Source organism: Myotis myotis, unplaced genomic scaffold (genome assembly GCF_014108235.1).
Source record: "Myotis myotis isolate mMyoMyo1 unplaced genomic scaffold, mMyoMyo1.p scaffold_m19_p_12, whole genome shotgun sequence".
NCBI classification, from domain to species: Eukaryota; Metazoa; Chordata; class Mammalia; order Chiroptera; family Vespertilionidae; genus Myotis; species Myotis myotis.
In genome coordinates this window covers 13,572,371-13,591,403 of record NW_023416316.1, presented here as the reverse complement: position 1 = coordinate 13,591,403, position 19,033 = coordinate 13,572,371, and the positions used below count along the sequence as shown (strand labels likewise).

General features: G+C 44.5%; 2 protein-coding genes across 9 annotated transcripts in view; one reads left to right on the top strand and one right to left on the bottom strand.

Moving 5' to 3' along the window:
- PHF19 (PHD finger protein 19) overlaps positions 1-8,252 on the top strand; it is a 29,934-nt gene extending 21,682 nt beyond the window's left edge. The window contains exons 16-17 of one of the 2 annotated variants that reach the window (XR_004971159.1): positions 6,373-6,527; positions 6,703-8,250. Coding sequence is in view for 1 of the 2 variants with exons in the window: in XM_036329857.1 (XP_036185750.1) it covers positions 6,373-6,386 (14 nt within the window). In the remaining variant the exon portion in view is untranslated. Of the gene's footprint in view, positions 1-6,372 lie in introns of both variants that reach the window. The other variant, XM_036329857.1, reaches the window with a different exon arrangement.
- LOC118667114 (protein CutA homolog) lies at positions 491-18,918 on the bottom strand. Of its 7 annotated transcripts, none has more exons than XM_036329866.1 (7): positions 18,409-18,918; positions 9,645-9,793; positions 7,657-7,719; positions 6,070-6,129; positions 4,367-4,412; positions 4,068-4,117; positions 491-1,331 (listed from the first exon to the last, which is right to left on the bottom strand). In XM_036329866.1, the coding sequence occupies exons 1-7, from the start codon at positions 18,409-18,411 to the stop codon at positions 1,229-1,231; spliced, it is 474 nt and encodes a 157-aa protein (XP_036185759.1). In that variant the 5' UTR covers positions 18,412-18,918; the 3' UTR covers positions 491-1,228. The 7 variants fall into 7 exon arrangements, 6 of the variants coding, with proteins under 6 accessions (XP_036185759.1, XP_036185760.1, XP_036185757.1 ...); XM_036329867.1 differs by lacking the exon at positions 18,409-18,918 and adding an exon at positions 14,148-16,056 and having other exon boundaries at positions 491-1,108; XM_036329864.1 differs by lacking the exon at positions 18,409-18,918 and adding an exon at positions 14,148-16,037.
- Between the last annotated feature and the right edge of the window lie 115 nt (positions 18,919-19,033).

Sequence of the window (19,033 nt, the reverse complement as noted above, 5' to 3'; positions counted from 1 at the left end):
ATAGATGAAGAACTAAAAAACTCTTCCTTTAGAATAGGCTGCAGCAGGCTCTCTGAAAGGGATATTATCCAACCTCTTCGGAAGAGGCAGTAAACAGCATCAAGTTAAGAATCAGAGTTGGGGGTTCGGCCTTCCATGCCCTCTTCCACCTGGGAAGGAGCAGGGATAGGAGCGCACCAGGTACAGGGTAGGCAGCCTGGCTGTCCCCTTAGTAACAGCATGCCACGCCCTTTCTGGACCTCAGTGCAGTTCAACTTCCTCTACTTAACCTATAAACTGGAGACAGGCTTAAACCACTGGTTTATAACTTTTGACGAAAACTTTTTTAAAAGCTCCACAAATCTCATTCAAGCTCAATACATTAAATAAACAGTCTGTTGCACTGGCTGAAGGTGGTGGAGAAGGGCAGGCAATCCCTATACCTCTGTCAACCTCTGGGGTCTGGGTGAGTCTGAGAAACACTGGTCTGGAAGTTCCGCAGGGTTCTTTCTGCTTTAGGATGCTCAGTTTCAATGCTCCACTGAGCCAGCCTGTCTCCACTGAGCAAGGCACCAGAATCTTCTGATGCCGGTCACATTCAGACTAGGAAGGTCAAGATGTATTCCCAACCCATGAGCTGTACCTAAGTGCTAATATCTCCCCAGTCCTACACACACTCCTGAAGCCCATTCCCGGACCCACTACTCAGGACTCAGGAATAACAAGTGCCATCCTTAGCTAGGAGAAATAATCTTGCTTGTCCCTGAAATTGCACCATTTCACAATCCATCCTTTTGAATAAAGTGCTTGCCAGTTCCTCCAGAAGGTGACCTTCAACCCACACACTTCTAGGTAAACAGATCACCGGTCTATTTCTCCTGAAAACCAGGAGAGTAATTCCACCCGACACTTGAGGTGGCCCAGTGACTGCTGCCGATGACAAAACTCACCCTCATTGCCACCTCCCCTTGTCCCCCACACACCCTCCTTGCCCTCACCTTGGCCACCTGTACGCAGGAAGCACTCAGAGACACGCTCCACTGGGTTCTTGCGTGGCCCGATTGGCCCAGCGTCTTCTTATAACCTCAGGAGCCTTGGCCCTTCATCCTCTACAAGTTACTTAGCTCCTCTGTGCTGACAAAAACAAGGAATCCAGAGATGCTGAGAGGCAGAAAGAGGCCTCCTTTCCCCAGAGTGCAGCTGATGAAGACTAGCGGCAGCCAGCAAGATCCACAGAAGGCCGGCCCCCTCAGTCCTCCTCCATGCCCTCCTCCAGCCACTTCAAATAGTGCACATCTCCTTGGTCCATAGGAAGACTGAAGACCTCTGGGATCTCGAAAGGATGCACCAACCTTTAGGAAGAGAGCAGAGTCCTGTGAGTGACTATGATTAGGATCAGTCAGGCGATAAAACCCAGCAGGCCAGCCTCCCTTGAGGCCTCTGCAATCTGCTGCATCCCCTGTCCACCTCCATAACCCACCACCCCTATCTACAGTGGTGAGTTAGGCCAGATAGCTTTACAGTCTCACAGACATGGGTTCAAATTCTAAGTCTGCCCCTTACTAGCTATGTAACCATGGACAAATCACTTACTTTCTCTAAAGGCCTACAAGAGGGAATGAAAATAGCACCTACATGACTGGATCACTGAGGATTAAATGAGACAAGGTACATAGAGCACTTAGCTGGTACACTGACTGGTACTGTGCATTCACTGAATGTTAGCTGCTGCCTCTATTACTATCCCACACTCATCACTGTGCCTTCCCCAACCACCACCCACCCCGATACCGCTGTATTCTCTGCTCCACTTAGAAAGTTCTCCCTGCTCCTGTTTATCCATCAAAATCCTCTTGATCCCTCAAGACCAAACAACCACTGACATTTTCCAAGGGATTTCTCTTGACATCCAAACCCACAGGAACCTCTCTCCCTTTCCCCTCTTCTTTCACTTGGCCCTCGGAACACCATACAAGTTTTCTTCATTTTCCAGACTAAAGGAACGTGAGGCCTTGGGCTTCAGTTTCCCATCTGTCAGAGGGAGTCATAATCCTCTGCTTCCTTCCTGCAGAATGAGATGCTGTCAAGTTCTCCTGAGACACACGCATCACAGCATGTGCCCAGGTGCTTACACGTTTAGGGTAATCTGGGTAATTTTACCTGGTGCCCCAGGACAATTAATTTTCTTATTTCATGGACACCTGGGCCAGTGTATGTGTTTTTATAAGCAAACATACAGTATTCAGAGAGAGTAGGACATTTGTAACACGTTAGCAGTAAGAGCTGCCACTGGTGGAGCGCTTCATGTGTCTACCTCACATACATTCATCCCAAGGGACCATTATGGCCCACATTTTATAGATGGGCAACTGAGCCACAGAAAGTATAACTAATTTGCATGTACTTCAGCTACACCTAGCAAGCAGAGTCAAGAGTTGACGCTGGAGGTTAAGCTCTGGGTTTCACCATCTTAACCATGAGGCTGTCCCTCACCAGATAAGCTGTGGTTTCTTGGTAGTGCCGGTTCTACCAAAGGTGCCTATTCCCCCACCTCTGCTAAGGTGGTAACACAGGGCCTTCTCTATCACTAGCTCTGAGGCCCGGGTATAGCCATCTATCTATTCACAGGATCCTGGTGGGAGTGAAGGAAAAGAGTTTCATCATCCAGTAAGTAACTTGCATCCTAGCCTCACATCAGAGTCAATCCGGGTGCTTCTGAAGAACGTATCTGATCCCCATTTTAGATCAATTAAGTCCAAATCTGAAGTGGGACTTAAATTGGTAATTTGAAAGACACCTCCAAGGGATAATAGTTATTAGCCAGTATTGTTTAGACCAGTCCTTCTCAAGCTTTTAACGTGCATGGGAATCACCTGGGGATCATGTTAAATGCAGTTGGGTTCAATAGGTTTAGGGTGAACATGAGACTCTGCAGCTCTATTAGCTTTCAGGCGATGCCAATTATTCCAGAACCACACTTTGAATGGTAGGGCTTGAAACTAGTAAGGCCCATTGACCCCTGGGCAACTCCAAGGTTCTTTCAGGAGTTCCATGAGTCCATTCGTTTATAATAATGCTAATTTGTTATTTATCTTTTCACTGTGTTGACATCTGCACTAATGATACAAAAGTGATGATGGGTAAAGCTGCTAGCACCTTAGCACATGCATCAAGACGATGGCACCAAACTGTACACACCTGCACTTGCATAAAGTGAAATTCACTTAAGAACATCCTTGACAAAGTGGTAAAAATTACAATTTTTATTCAGTTTTGACCCTTGAGTACATGTATTTTTAGCCCTGTGTGACAACATGGGAAGTATACAGAAAGCACCGTGCTGGTGCCTCAATTCAATATGTCCTACACTTGTCGGACTGAGTCACAAGCTAAAACCAGACTTGCTCATGGAGCACCATTTTTAAGCCTGAGTTACTGTAAACTGTCATTTTTACAAATCATGGTTACTCAGATTTGAGCATTAGATAGACACTGTCTCAGACATGAACAACGTGAGTCCATCACTCGAAGACAATTTACATTATGTGTTGCCAATTTAAAAAAATAATGTTTTCAAGCAAAAATTAGAAGTTTGGAAAACTTGAATTTATCACCATGAGCTTTCCAAGTGTCCCAATACTTAAAGATGTTTCTTATTAAGCCATATTTTGCAAAAAATGTAAAATGATGCCATTCTTCTCACTTTTGGGGGGGGTGGTGGAATATGGTTACTTTCCATAAAAATGCATTATTTACAACATTAATAACTAATGGTTTTATTATTGTTAATTTTTTAAAAAATATTAGTTTTAATTTCTAACATAGTTATCTTTTATATAACCCACATAAACAGAGCTCTTTTAGGTCCCTGATAATTTTTTAAAGTGTAAAGGAATCCTGAGACCAAAATTTTGAGAACTACTGTTTTAAACTAACTCACTCTAGCCTCTCATTTTACATACGGAGAATCTGAGGGACAGGCACCTGTCCAGGGTCATGTGGAAGGTTTGTTACTAGGTTTCCTGCTTTCCACACCCATTCACTTAATCCCTAGAGTGGTCCTGTCTGAGAAGAGACGCCAGTATTACCTGACATAGCTGGACAGCATGCGGACCTTGGAAGTCTTTGTCTTTATTAACTGTAAAAGAAAAAAAACAAAACACTGCTTTACCTCAGCCCAGCTCTGCAGCTGTTCATTTTCTCATCTGGCTATTTAGGAGACAGCATTCCCTCTAGGTCACCAGGCCCTGTCACTAACTTGCAAATGAATCTAAGGCAAGAACCTCAATCAGTTGATCTTTGCTAACTTTTCATTGGAACCTGGGAAAAAGGCCATGCTCTCACTCTTTCCGTATCAAGGCCCATCCCCAAACCCAACTTTACTCACCAACAGAATCTCAGTGGCTTCTTCTATTTCTCCATTCCAAAAGTACCTGGAGACGAGAACAAGATCAAAGTATCATGCTCACAAAACAAGCCCACTGAAATGTCAAACCTGGCCCAGTTAGGTGACTTACTGAGGTGGAAACTTTAAAATCTTTCCAAGTCCACATAAAGAAGTCTACAGTTGGCCAAGGCATGACAGGTCATCTAGTCCAATCATTCTAATGCATGCTTCTAGCATCTGCCTAAACATTCCTGGAGGTGAGAGGCTCGCCATTGCTTGAAGAAGGCCATCTACCTTAAAGGTTTTCACATGAGGTGGTTTTTCTTATGGTGTGCCAACATCTGCCACCCAGTTGTTTTCCCCAACTTCCATATGGAGAACCACCTCAGGAGAGTCGACCTGACTCTCCTGCTGTACAGAAACTCCTACGTTTTCTCTCCTCCAAACTGGCATCTCTGGCTTTTTCAACACTATTCTATACTCATGGCTTCCAGGCCCCTCCCCATCCTATGGAATGGGGCTACTTTTACCACTGACTCTCAGTGTTGAGTGCCCATGAGAGGATAAATAAGAAGCAGAGGAGGCTTCAGGGAAGAAGTGAGCCTTACAAGACATGGAAACAAGTCCAAACGTTAAAAGTCAGTGATGACATTCAGAAAAGAGTATGAGAACAGCATCACGTGAAGGGAAGGGAAAGAAATTTGGCCTGAAAATATCTACACTAACCCAGGGGAAATCTAAGATGACCTAAGCCACTGGCCCTGCCTCACAGAGCCATGGTAAAAGGATCAATTATAGGCCATCTGAAGGGAATGCCAGGCTGAAATTTTGTTCTAGGTCCCAAGCATTGGTTCCCAGACTGGCTTTATGTGAATCACCTATTCCACTTCTTAAAAATTCAAAGAACCAAACCCCACCCTCAGAGGGACTGATTAAATAGACCTAGAATGGAGCTCAGGAATTGGAAGCACAGCCAAACTTGGGAGCCATAGCAATAAATGATGTGAGCCACTGAGGCAATGACAATGTTGGCAAGTGGGAGGAGCTTTAACTATATAGCATTTTTCTGTTTTGACCTTCAGAGTAGATATTATTTTCTTCCCCATCTGTCCTTCCCTCCCCATGCCATGCCCTTATTCTCTCTCTCTTTCCAGGAGGGAAGATGAGGAACAGGCTAATCAGAGCGTTTAAGGCACAAGGTGTAGTGGGATGCTAAACTATTTTAATGAAAGAAATGGGACGGACCAGACTTAACTAAAATAAAGGTGTCAATGAAATGAAAGGCAGGCAAGGCACAGAAACAGCCTGTCACATATGCCAAACTCTCGGTTTTCCAAAGAATCTAAAAGCAATGGAGATTATCTCTTTTGATAGCCCTACTTGCCTCGCTCAGGGATGGAATGCCCATTCTGGCTTCCTTGCTAACAGCAAACTAATTAATTTAAACAAAGAATGTGCAAGCAGGACTCACTGTTCCTAAACTGGAGGGTTTCCCCTCCTTTCTCTATACACACACACAGCACATTTTTGCTTTTGTTCATAGGATGACATAAACACACTGGTTCATTTCCTTTGAATAGAAATCACCCGTGAAGTGTTGATTAATTAAATGCCTCTGAGATGTTCTTTCACAATTCCCCATTAGTTCAGTACCCATCCCACCAGCTAGGACCTGACCTTCCACTGGCCACAGCAAAACTCACAATGAGGATGCCTTGGGCAGGATGTTCACAGAGGCAGCCAGCTTCTTATCCAGTATAGCCCTAAAGCAAAGAGAGTGACAGTCAGTGGGGCAAGTGTCCAGGACCTTAAGAGAAGGAACATTCCTGGGAGCTAGATAATCATTTAGAATGCCCCCCAACCCCAAACTCCTGGCACTTTTAATGACAGGCCCAGTCTGCCTGGGGAATAGGGATTAACTCTGGACAGAGAACAAGACCTGGTTCTTTTCCTGGCCCTGCAGTAGTACGGCTGTGTGACCTTATGCAAATTCTTTCTCATTCCAGGAATAAGTATTTAAGCACCTCTCCAAGATAGGCATGTCCCCTCACTCAACCCGACTCTCCTGCTGTACAATGAGAAAATGGTTCAACCAGTAGCTTCCAATCCTTTCACCACCAAGAACTCCTTTCATTATGCCACCTCTGCTTCTATCCCACAGGTATGTATCAGGCTGCTCAGTGCTTCTGATCTTTAGGAAAAAAGCATCATAACTGTGTTTGTCTTTGGCAAATATAGGCTTGTTTCACCTTTTTTTGTAAAGGTTTCTATCGTAGCCCTAAGCACACGATCATCACCTTTGCAGACCTCTAAGACTTTTTTATTTTTTTTGACAGACTACAGATTGGACTTCCTGGTCTGATAATCTCAGATTCCCTGGTGAACACAATACAAAGGGCTTGAACTAGTATAGGTGTCATAGAAATAGGAGCACCACCAAGTCACTGATGCAAAGAAGTGTCCCCAAACATCAAACCTCAAGCCCTCAGAATCAGGCCTTGCCAAATAAACTTCATCTGAGCTCTGCTCACTGTTCCCTCCTTCCTCCAGCTACTGCCAAGAGAACCGACCTACTTTCTCTTCCCTGGGGTTCCAGGTTAAACAGTGCTCTCTATTTAAGGCTCCACGTTAATGTGGCATCACCACCACCTCATTCCTCTGCAAAGTTCTAGGAGCTAAATAAATCCCTGACCATAAGGAGAGGCAAATGGCACAAATGTGTTTAAGCAACTGCTGCGAGTCTTGCTTCCTCAATCATTTGCAAGTTCAGTGTAAGAAATTACATTTTATTAGTTCTGAAGGTGGCATGCAAACACAGGAAGTGAGTTAAACCTCTAGAAAAAAAATCCATTGCCTCATAACCACATCACTAAAGACGCCCCTTCAGATTTTAGAACACAGTAACGAGAACACTTCCTGTAACAGCAACTATGAGGAAGCCCCAAAGAATAAAAGGCAGCCCCGAGACACAGCAAGGGAGCACACAGGGGGACTGCCCCAGGTACAGAGCAACAGTCTGTACCTGGGGCAATGGGAACCAGAGGCAACAGCAAGGTGAACTGCCAGAATGCCATGGCAGGAGCAGGTAGATGCCCCAAATCTCCCATGGCCCCACAGCAAAAATGGGGTGTCTGTCTCCAGGAAGGAGCGGTAAGTGTAGGCACTTTGGGGGAAAAGGCAAAACAATATACTAGCTGGTGATGGCCAAGAATAAAAGGGAGGATTCATACCCAGAAGACCAGTCACTAGGGCACCTCAGTCTATGGAATGTCCCCCCAAACCACACTCACACTGAAAACAGTGCTGCGAATAGCATTCCTTGCAGCTGTTCCCGTGACTCCCCACCAACATAGCTAAAAAGATGAGAGGTTACACTTAAGAATCACAAAGCATCTGAGGAAAGCCAATACCAAGAGAAACAAAAATTCAACAAGTGAATTTACATAAGAGGACCAGCTAACAGTACATTCAAAACCAAGATTTAAAAATAAGTATAATCTCAGATTCCTATAATTATATACATCATTACAACTACTTGAAAGTTGCTAAGAGAGTAGATCTTAAAAGTTCTCACTCCTGAAAAAGGTAACTGTGTGGGGTGATGGATGTGCTCGCTAATCTTGTGCTGATCATTTTGTGATATATAAATGTATCAAATCATGTGTACTCCTTAAACTTAAACAATGTTATATGTCAATTCTATCTCAATAAAGCTGGAAAAATTAAAAATAAAATAAGTATAATTAATATCTACAGAAAGATAAGGCAAGATTATTGCATCCATAAAATAAAATCAGATTATAGGATCTGATATTGATGAAACGTGAGTAGTTGGTTATGAAAGAATAATTAGAAATCCTGAAAAGGAAAACTAATCGTTTAAACAAAAAACTCAATAGAGGGGCTGAATAGAAAAATAGATACCAATGAGAAGCAAATAAGAGAGAAGAATGGGCTCAGAAATTCTCCCAGTATACAGAATAAAGGAGCAGACAAGGAAATAATATAGAAAGAATTGTTAACAAATTAATAGCTGAACATTAAGATAAACAGAGAATCCTAAAAATTATCAGAGAGAAAAAGTATTTCCTACAAAGGAATGAGCCCTTGATAAACACCTGACTGCTCATCAACAACCTTGGATGCAAGTAGAAAATAGAGATCTCTCTCCAAGCTGATACCGATCCATTTACCTGAACTGGCCTTTCAACCAGTTGGAATCCAGCCATTAGGATGATTTGCCTCCCAAGACTGAACTTCACAGATGTCAGCTGAAGTTGTTCCTTAACAGGACCCAGATGGCTGGTCCAGGAGTCCAGAGAAAAGAGTTCAGTATAGACCCTCGGTATAGCAGGAGTATCAGGAAGGTTTTCAGTTCCTAGCTACTAAATACCATGGGTATCTCTGGAGTAATTACAGTTCTTTTAGGTAAGAGCTGTTCTTCAAAGGTAATGTTAACGAGGGAAAATACACATTCTGGTTGGAGGAAAGAGAGATGGAATCAAATGCAAGGCTAACCTGTGACCAACAATGTGGAGGCTGTTTGCTCCCAAAGACCAGATTCAACATTTGAAAACACTATAACCTAGTCTATCATCAACTTCAAGAATGTTGAGTTTTAGATCAAGAAGAAAGGGATCAAGGAGCCAAATCCATTATCCTCCAGTCCCACTAACCCTCTCCAAAGCTGCATCTATAAAGAGAAATGAAGGGGGCAAAATCCAGATACCACATTTATTGAGTACCTACTACATTCAAATTACTAATGCTTAAAGAAGGGAAGTGACTTGCCCAAGTTAACACGGTAAGTGGTAGAGCCAAGACTGAAACTCTGGTCTGCTTACGAGTTCAGTGTTCTTCCACCATAACACAGCTGCTTCTAGAAATTTTCTAAATATTTGGAATGACTGCCTCCTCCTCCTCCTCACTGTCATAGTGAGCACCTCTGGGACTGAGCAAAGAGAGTATCTCCAAGAAGAAAGACCGATGGGCCAGGAATGAGGAGACTTAAATTCTCAACAGGTAGGATTCCACTGTTCTCTTAACACCTTGGATAAGCCATACATCCCTCTGGGTCTCGTCTCCTTATATGCCCCCCCAACACGCCACTCAACATTTTAGGCCCAGCAGCAGGATCCATCAAATCATTCAGCTGTGTAGTTCATCACTGGATGGACAGGATTGTCAGAAGCAGAAGAAGGGCCTAAAAGTGGCCCCAGATAGCATCCTGGTAGCTCCCTGAGCCTCCTGGGGCAGCACCTAAGCCCCTTTACCATACCTGGCAATATCTCTGGCAATTTGCTCGTTGGGACAGTTGACAAAGACGATGGAGTAAGTGCCGGAGACATAACTGCCAGTGACAGCTGAATGGAGCTGCAGGCTAAGGGTCCTGAGCATGGGGTAAGTCAGGAAAGAAGCTGTCAGGATCTAAATGGTGGGAAAAAGCACAAGTCAGCAGTGACATGACAATTCGCTATCTCCTGCTCAAGCAGATTGGAACCAGGGCTGGGCATCATTTTTTCATATCCATTCCCCATCCAAAAAAATAATTCCTGGGATCTTGAGCTTTAGTACTTCAACAAAGTTCTGTAGATATTTACCTCTGCATTTTGCAGATGATTAAAAAAAATAGGCTCAGAAATCAAGAAGCTTGTTCAAAATCACATAGCTTTTATTTGGTTGAAGCCAGGATTAGGACTCAAGTCTGGATGACGGGAAATCCATTCTGATGGAGGTAATGCCAACTGGCATCCACTGAACTATCATCCTGTGGAGATTATAATGAATGATAAGCTCTTACATCTAATGATGTTTGAGGAGTTACCTTCACCTCCATTCATTTGTATATGTGCCAGGCACTGGGTAGGCTAATGGAAAGGGTAGCCTAATTCTAAGCAATGCAACCTGTGCTACTAAACTAGGTACTCAGGGACCATAAGGAAGGCTCTACCTGAGGGAGCAGAAAAAGGCTTGGAAGAGAAGATTCATCTAAGTTGAATCTGGAATGATAAGTGGGATTATAAGAGGAGAGGGACACATGCTAAGCAAATAGTAATATGTACAAACTCAAGAGGTGTTAAGGGATAGATGAGTTAGAGTCTGCATGGGTCTTAGTCTGTGGGTATGAGGTCAGGAGGAAATGAAACTGACTACAACTATAGAGAAAAGGGTCAAGCTAAGGAGACTGGAGTTTGTACTCAAGTGGTATGGTATTTTTGGAGGTTTTAAGTAGCAGAGTAATAATATAGTGAGGCTGAGTAGGGTACCAGGAGAGAGGAGGGAGAATGACCAGTGATAGCCTACTTACACGGCCATTACAATAATCCAGGAAAAAGACTTGAAGCTAAGATAATAGCAGTGACAACGTGAAAGGAAAAGGCACTCAAGAGATTTTTCTTACTATTTTAATGATAAACATTTAAAATAAGAAGAAATGAAAAGAACTGGAAAACATCTTCCTTCCCAGGTTCTCTGCTTGTGGAATATAATGGAGTCATTAACAGAGAGAGGCAGCTTGCAAGGAGTCCCACTGTGACTTAAGCCAGGCTGAACAAGAGGGTGTTTCTCCTGCCTCCCGCCCAGGGCTTCTTTCTTGCTCAAATAAACCTCTGTCCTCCCACTCCTTTTATGCTATTGCCTAAGTCCTGCCTCCTACTTCTTGGCAGGGCCTGAGCAGTGTTTTTGTCTTCAGCTTCAGTTTGACTACAGGCCTGTCAGGGTTGGGTTTTCTCATTCCCTCCCACTACCTCCACCAAACCACCAATTCAACATACTAGTCCACTGAACTAAAGCAGTGACCATGCAAGAAAAAAAACACCCAGACTTCAAAAGCTTTTAGTATGTGTGCACAATAGGATTTAAATCCTAGTGTGACTACTGCTGCCTGTGGCCTTCAACAAGTTACCACCTCTCCTTCTATAAACCTTATCTAGAACGTGGAGATTATGACACTGTGCTGCCTATCTCAGTTGCTATGGGTTCACAGGAGATAGGAAAAATAATTTGTAATCACAAATTCAATAAAATTGAATTTCATGCTTTGCTCACCACTGTATCCCCAACACAGTTCATGGCACACAGCAGGTTCTCAATAAATACTTGCAGACTAGTGAATTAATTCATCAGCAAGATGTTATTATTAAGACTAAATAGTCTTGTGAAAAAGACAAGTCTTTGTTAGCAGTGCTTTTAACAGAGAACTGGGCAGACTGGAACACTGTAAGGAGTCCACTACATGACTCTATGGGAGCTTCTAGCACATACTCCAAACAAAAGGAACAATGGCCTGTCCCCCAGCCAAAAAAGCCACTCTGAGGGAAGATCTGAGCATTCCAGCTAGCAGGTAATCTATCTATATAAAATCCTAATATGCAAATAGACTGAACGGCTGAACAACCAAACAACCAGTTGCTATGACATGCACTGACCACGCATGTGGAACATGGAAGGCATCAGCAGCAGACAGCAGAGCACGGAACATGGCAGCATCGGCCGCAGCAGGAAGGTGGAGCAGGTGAGCAGGGGTGCCAGACCAAGGCGGGGTGCTGATCGCTGTCATGGGGCGAGCCTCTGGTGGTTACTAAAAAATCTCTGCTCCTGCACCGTGGTCCCACCCGGTGCTTGCACCTATTCCGGTGACGGTCCCACTTGCACCCCAATCACTCGGCGCCGTCAGCGGGTGTGAGTGGCAGCTGCTGGCCCTGAGCACCCCTGAGGGCTTCACCACCTCCCCTTGCTCCTGAGGGGTGATTGGGGGCAGTAGCTACGACTCTCATCTGCTGCTGGCACCGGTCCCAGTTGCTCTGCATGGTCAGCGGGTGCAAGTGGGACCAGCGCCGTCAGCACATGGGAGCAGTGGTGGTGGCAGGGGTGGGGCTGCTGGCAGGAGGGGCCAGGTGGGGGCATGGAGGATGGGCCGAGACCCACCTTTGTGCCCACTGCAGCCTCACAGCCCACAGTTCCTTTCAAGGTGCACGAATTTGTGCACTGGACCCCTAGTAAGCAATAATAAGATTAGCAACACAGCTAATAAGATTAAATATAAGCTCACCCAAAATGTATTGAAACTCTTAGGTGAGCTCAAAGTCAAAATACTAAGTTTTTACATCTCTTGATGTTTGAGGAGTTAATTTCCCCTCCATTCAAGTGTATATGATATGTGCTAGGCACCATGGATAGGCTAGTGGAAAAAGTAGCCTAATTCTAAAGCAATGTGACCTGTGCTACTGAAGCTGAGAGCTGTGCTCTCAAGTATTATCTAAGATAACCCTAAATTTAACAAATAAGATAACTGAAGGCAGAACATTTAGAAACTCTGCAACAGAACCAAGACTTACATCCAAGACTCCTGCCTCCCATTCAGGGCTCTTGGAACCACAATGAACACAACTAGGAATTGATATAGTGGGGCCCATTCGGCTTCACTTAATCCAATGGTTCTCAAGGCAATTTTGTACGCCCAGGGGTCATCTGGCAATGTCTGGGGATAGTTTCTATTGTCATGACTGGGGAAGAGATGCTATTGGTATTTATTGGGTAGAGGCCAGAATTGCTGCTAAACATCCTCCTGCTGTACCACTGGTCACACTGAAATACAGATAGTTGTTTACATGTCTCCTCCATTAGACATATGCTCTTCAGTCTCATTCATTTCCGTATTCCCAGCACTCCACAATTCTGACAGGGAGTATGGGCTTGAGAAATGTTTGTGGACCATATCAACAAAGTGTCAGAAGCATGAAAGGTTAACCTGGAACCAAGGTTGGGCTACAATATATTAGGAAGTGACATTATATGAATGCAAAATTGATGGAAGATATACACATCACAATATTCCCTAATAGGAACATTTTAAGATATAATTTTTAAGTCTACTCAACATTTTCCTATTTGTCTTTTACTACATACCTTTTCTATTTTTACATTTTTAAAAAGTATTTTATGTATTGTTTCAGTTATTTTTGCATTTTATTCTGCCTTTTTCCTTTTTTTTTTTTTTTTTTTTTTTTGGTCCTAGAATATTTGCATACCTCTAAGAGGTAATGGTTGACTTTATAGTCTGTGTTAAGGCAAAGGGGGCCTCAGAAACCACCTAGTGGTTCTAAATTTATAACCCACCTAGTTTGAAGGAATCCATGAATATTCTGAAAGACTACAACATTGTGTTTATCTATACAGTTTGCTTGTGTACAAATCCAGAACTTTCTAGAAAGATAATCAAGAAAACCTACAGGCCCCAAAAGGGTAAGAGCCACTGATGTGTGCCAATTGTTACAGATGAGGAAATAAGAGTCGGAAGGAGGTAGAAATCACCCAAAAGTGATCATCAGAGCTGGGCTAGACCCTAGGCTTCCGACTCTCTCCATCTCCTGAACCACCTCCACCACTGGAGATACTCTGTAAATGGTCACTTCCCAACCTTAACATTCTAAGATATTTCTAAGACAGAAACAAAGCCCCCATAAAGGCAACATGGTAACTGCAACAGAAAGAAAACAATCTATCAAGTGACCCTTGGGCAAGAACTCACCACCAGATACCCCTGCACCTCCCTGGGAGTGTAACAGCCCGGCCACCCCAACTGACAGAGTGAAGAAGGGGAGCTAGTAGGCTTCAGAAAGAACCACACCAGTCTCCAGGATACCGGGTGGTGCCTCCAGGGCTTTTCCTGTCCGTCCCCTACCTGCCTGCCCCCAGCTCAAAATGCCAAGAGCAGTAAAGGGACGTGTGTCTTTTCCCTCAGTTCCCAGGTTGGAGGTAAGGTCGTAGCGTGGGCACTCACCAGGAGGCATAAAAGGACAGAGGGCCGAGGGTAGCCTGGCAGAGGACACCGTGAGCCCAGCCTATCCATGGCGTCGCCGGTAATTTAGCGGCACAGCAGCAGCGAATGTGGCCTCTGGCTGAGTTGCCGGCAGGGGGCGGGAATTTACGGCCTAAACCGCCCTCCCTGCCCCCATCCTCCCACCTGCTGCCTGCCCTACTGCCCCGCCCCAGGCAGGCTGGTTGGAACGAGATAGTGGAGGGGGCGGGGTAAGGGTGAGAAATTTTTTCTGGGCAACCCTCTCCCTAGATTCTACATACAACACAAGCACCACACGCAGACCTATAACCCTTACAAAAATAAAATACAAATTTTCCCTTCCCATGCCAACAACAACAACAAAAATACCTTAAAATCCCCAGAGATGTACAGATAAAAAGACGTAAGTTTCTTGGGTATACAAAACCTTCAGAAAGCAAAACACACAAACACTAAGACATATACACTAAACTCTCCCACTTTATACAGCCCATCCAGCCAACAAGAAGTGAGATACCCTCTGCTGCTTTCCTGTCCCCCATATCAGCCCCCGCTCCCAGGATCTCCCTTCTAATCCTCCTGGGTTTAGAACACTCTTGCTCCCAACTGCTCTCCCTATGAACTCACTCAGCTGCTCTGTGCAGCCTTTCCCAGAGTTAATCCCAGGTCCTGTGCTCCCCTGAGGCACTTGGCACACACTTCTGTTGCAACATTTAACATCAACTATGGGGAGATGCAAATAAGCAAAGCAGCAAGCTAAAGACTGTTGCCCTTCAGGAGTGCAGAGTCCACTGTTGTCAGGGTTTCCAATTTTTTAATCCAGCCTTTTAATGTGAAATATCCTATGGCAGGAGAAGGGATTGAGTGCACAAGACTCAAGTAAACTTTTTAAAATTAAGGGAGCTGTTCTATATCTTGGTTGTGGTGGTAGTTACACAAGTGTTAAAAAACTCTACGAAATGTACACTTTAATTGAATTGTGTTGTATGTAAATAATACCTTAAACAGAAAGGCATTAGGGGGGCACTGGAAACCAATTCAAAACCGTTTTAAACTGAGCAGCTTCAACAAAACCTATCTGGTAGCCAAATCTGGCCTGTGGGCTGCCAGTTCACAGCCTGATTGTTTTAAATTACCTGTTCGCCTGTTTTGTCCCATTCCCTGGGACTATGAATTCTCAAAGGAATGATGGACTTCTACCAGTGTCTGACAAATAAATCAGTTGCATCCCTACTCTTATCATTTACATCATTAGCTGTGCAGGCTCAGGCAGCTTACTTAACCTCTCTGAGCTTTGGGGGGATGGGGCTTGGTGAAGGATGGGCTGATAGACCTTCATAGGTCTCAAGTGAGGGTTAACAGAGTAGATGAATGTAAAAGTGCTTTGTAAAATGTAAGACCATGTCAGCATTTCAAGAGCAAGTATTCTCATGGCAACTATTGTTAACTTAGAAAATCTCCATTTGCAATGGAAGAACTTAATATCTGGGGGAAAACAGAGTTACAATAAATGAGGCCCAGTGTCCTAAGAAAACCTTTATATTCAAGACTGTGATCTTGGATACCTATTACCTTAAGAAAGGCCACCGGTTAATGACCATTTACCTTAAATCCTGAGATGATATCCCCAAGTTTAGTACAAAACCCCACACAATTTAGGCTTATAAATGCTTGTTTAACAACGAAATGATATGGATTATAATAATGGTCATGATGAAGGTGATTTGGGGGCAACAGCGCCAAGGCTAGCAAGAAATTAACTGTTATTTGGAAGAAACTGCCTCTGGAATCTCTTCTTCCTTCAACTAAGGCGCCTTTAACCTTTCCAAATTCCATTCCAAGGTTAGATTCCAGAAGTCCAATCCTGCATTTCTGGTTTTGGCAGATTTTTCAGCTATAGTATGATTTTTAAAAAATATATTTTATTGATTTTTACAGAGAGGAAGGGAGAGGGATAGAGAGCCAGAAACATCAATGAGAGAGAAACATCAATCAGCCGCCTCCTGCACACCCCCCACTGGGGATGCGCCCACAACCGAGGTACATGCCCTTGACCGGAATTGAACCCGGGACCCTCGAATCCGCAGGCCGACGCTCCATCCACTGAGCCAAACCAGTCAGGGCTATCGTATGATTCTTAGTGCCACTGCTTGAAGGCCCAGACTGTTCCTCTGGAGGCTTCCTATCCTCTAACTTTTCCTCCTCCTAATAGGATTTAGACTCAGGCTGACTCCCCTAGACTCATTCTGTATCCATCTTCTTCATCCACACTTCCTCTATATTATGTGTCTTCCTTCTCTTCAACTCCTTTATTTTGAAGCTCCTGCACCTTTTTATAGATATACAACAATTTATCAAAACTTTTTTAAAAAGCCAATTTCAATCCAGGAAAGGATCCATATTAATTGCAGTATAATGAAGACTTAGGCAGAGTGTAAGACAGTATTCAATTTCCTTAGGTTCATCGTACCTCTAATTCTGGAGACTTGTCTTCTTCCTTATCTATACTCTTATCACCAAAACTTGAAACTAGAGTAACTTATTATTTTCATTGATATTGATGAATTTAAAGCCCATCCATTTTTGTGGACTCTGATTTTTTCTCCCCAATGTCTTCTAGGGAAACATGCATAATCATTCACATCATCCCAAAGCTTCCACCAGACTTTAGTAAGAGTAGCTGGTTTTGCCCTGACCGGTTTGGCTCAGTGGATAGAGCGGATAGAGCGGCGGCCTGCGGACTGAAGGGTCCCAGGTTCGATTCAGGTCAAGGGCATGTACCTTGGTTGCGGGCACATCCCCAGTAGGGGCTGTGCAAGAGGCAGCTGATCGATGTTTCTCTCTCATCTATGTTTCTAACTCTCTATCCCTCTCCCTTCCTCTCTGTAAAAAATCAATAAAATATATTAAAAAAAAGAGTAGCTGGTTTTATATCATCCATTGCCTCTTTTATCACCACCAAAGTATCAGCAATGTTGTACTTGTTGCCATGTCTCTTTCAAATTAAGACAAGGTGTTTTTTTTTCAATACAGTCAGCAAAGTGGTCAAACATATGCTTGGTGTAACACCTCCTGAATGCTTCAATTATTCCCTGATCCAAGAGCTGATGATAACCAGTGCCTCCCAGAGGGAGAAACACATAGTATCATGCTAGGATAATAATAAGTCTGGGTGATTGAGACCTCTGTCCAAAATTAGCAATACTCTGAATTCAAGGTTTTTTTGTTAAATAAATCTGGGCTTGATGGATAAAACAATTATGAAACCAATCCCAAAAGAGGGCAGCAGTTACTGATAGTCCGGTGACTGCCAGGAAACAGGAAGAGTTTTTGTTGTTTTTTCATCTTTTTCCAAAAGACAAGGGGGCCCTAAACAGTTTGGCTCAGTGGATAGAGCGTCAGCCTAAGAACTTAAGGGTGCCAGGTTCGATTCTGGTCAAGGGCATGTACCTTGGTTGCGGGCACATCCCCAGGAGGGGGTGTGTAGGAGGCAGCTGGTGGTTTCTAAGTCTCTATCCCTCTCCCTTCCTCTCTGTAAAAAAAATGAATTACATATTTTTTTAAAAGACAAGTAGGCCCTAACCGGTTTGGCTCAGTGGATAGAGCGTCAGCCTGCGGACTGAAAGGTCCCAGGTTCGATTCCGGTCAAGGGCATGTACCTTGGTTTCGGGCACATCCCCAGTAGGAGGTGTGCAGGAGGCGGCTGATCGATGTTTCTAACTCTCTATCCCTCTCCCTTCCTCTCTGTAAAAAGTCAATAAAATATATTTAAAAAAATAAAATAAATAAAAAATAAAAGACAAGATTAGGGTCTTTATAAAGCAGCAGTTATTTTATCTTTTTGTCACTTGCAGCATCGGCACAACAAAATGAGGAAAATCCTGTTCTTAGCTTCCTCTAAGACTTCTAGATTGTATTTCCCCCCTAAAAGTACACTAAGGGTGCACTTCCAAAACAAGCTCCTGCCCTTGGCACGGAAGACCCGGTGAGGCACATAGGTTCTGGCTCTCATCAATTTCTGGAGTTGCCTGAACTACTTAGATGCCCACTGGGCATTTAATTTCGCAAACTGTAAAGATTTCCAAGCCACCCCTTTTCCCCATGAAATTTATCTGGGTTGCCCTTCCTAGTGGTTTCCACCAGACGCTTGTACTGCATTTGGGATGGTTAGAGATGGCCTTCAGCTTCGGAACTGTCTCTCTCTCGCCCCCCACCCACCCCACCTCCCGTTTCCACCCCCTACCATCTGATCCCGTCCTTGACCCAAAAGGTTAACTCGGTCTCCGTCTTCTTGATGTTTACAGCCCGGGGAGTGCAGTAGAGAAGAGGAGCGAAACACTCTGTGATGGCCTTCTTGTTTTTCTCAATAGTGAGCGAGCATCGTGGACTCATTGACGCCCAAAAAGTGCCCCACGTCGGCGTTACGCCTTCTTTCAACGTCTAGATAGTTTTCATCGTGCCTTCCAGAGACATGGCTCTCCGCCTCCTCTGGATACACGTCTAACCCGGGATGAGGAGGCCCATCGCCTCCGCTCCGCCTGGGGTAGCCTCAGTTGCTGCCCAGGTCGCAGGGGCCACTCCCACGCCCGCCCTGGCCGTTGCCAAGAGCGTGATTTGAGAGCCGGGAGGCGGCTCGCGAGATCGCTTAACCTTCCGTTGGTTCTCATGCTCACGACTCCGCTGGCCAGGCATTCGTGGCGCCTCCGCGCTCCGTGGGAACTACGCCAGCCGCCGGGAACCGTATGACCGCACGGCCAATTGAGCAGCGCCTGAGAGGACGCCGCTCTGCGACCCCGCAACCACGAACGATCATTGGTTTGGCGCTCACGGACCCACATCTCGCGAGGCTTGGGAATACCGGGACCGTG

Bases quoted from the DNA above. Each gene is read 5' to 3' on its own strand.
- LOC118667114 (XM_036329864.1), bottom strand. From the start codon at position 14,216: ATGGATAGGCTGGGCTCACGGTGTCCTCTGCCAGGCTACCCTCGGCCC. The intron at 7,720-9,644 runs GTATGGTAAAGG...TCATCTTTTTAG, and splicing joins ATTGCCAGAGATATTGCCAG to CTATGTTGGTGGGGAGTCAC. The intron at 4,118-4,366 runs GTGAGTAAAGTT...TTTCTTTTACAG, and splicing joins AAGCCACTGAGATTCTGTTG to TTAATAAAGACAAAGACTTC.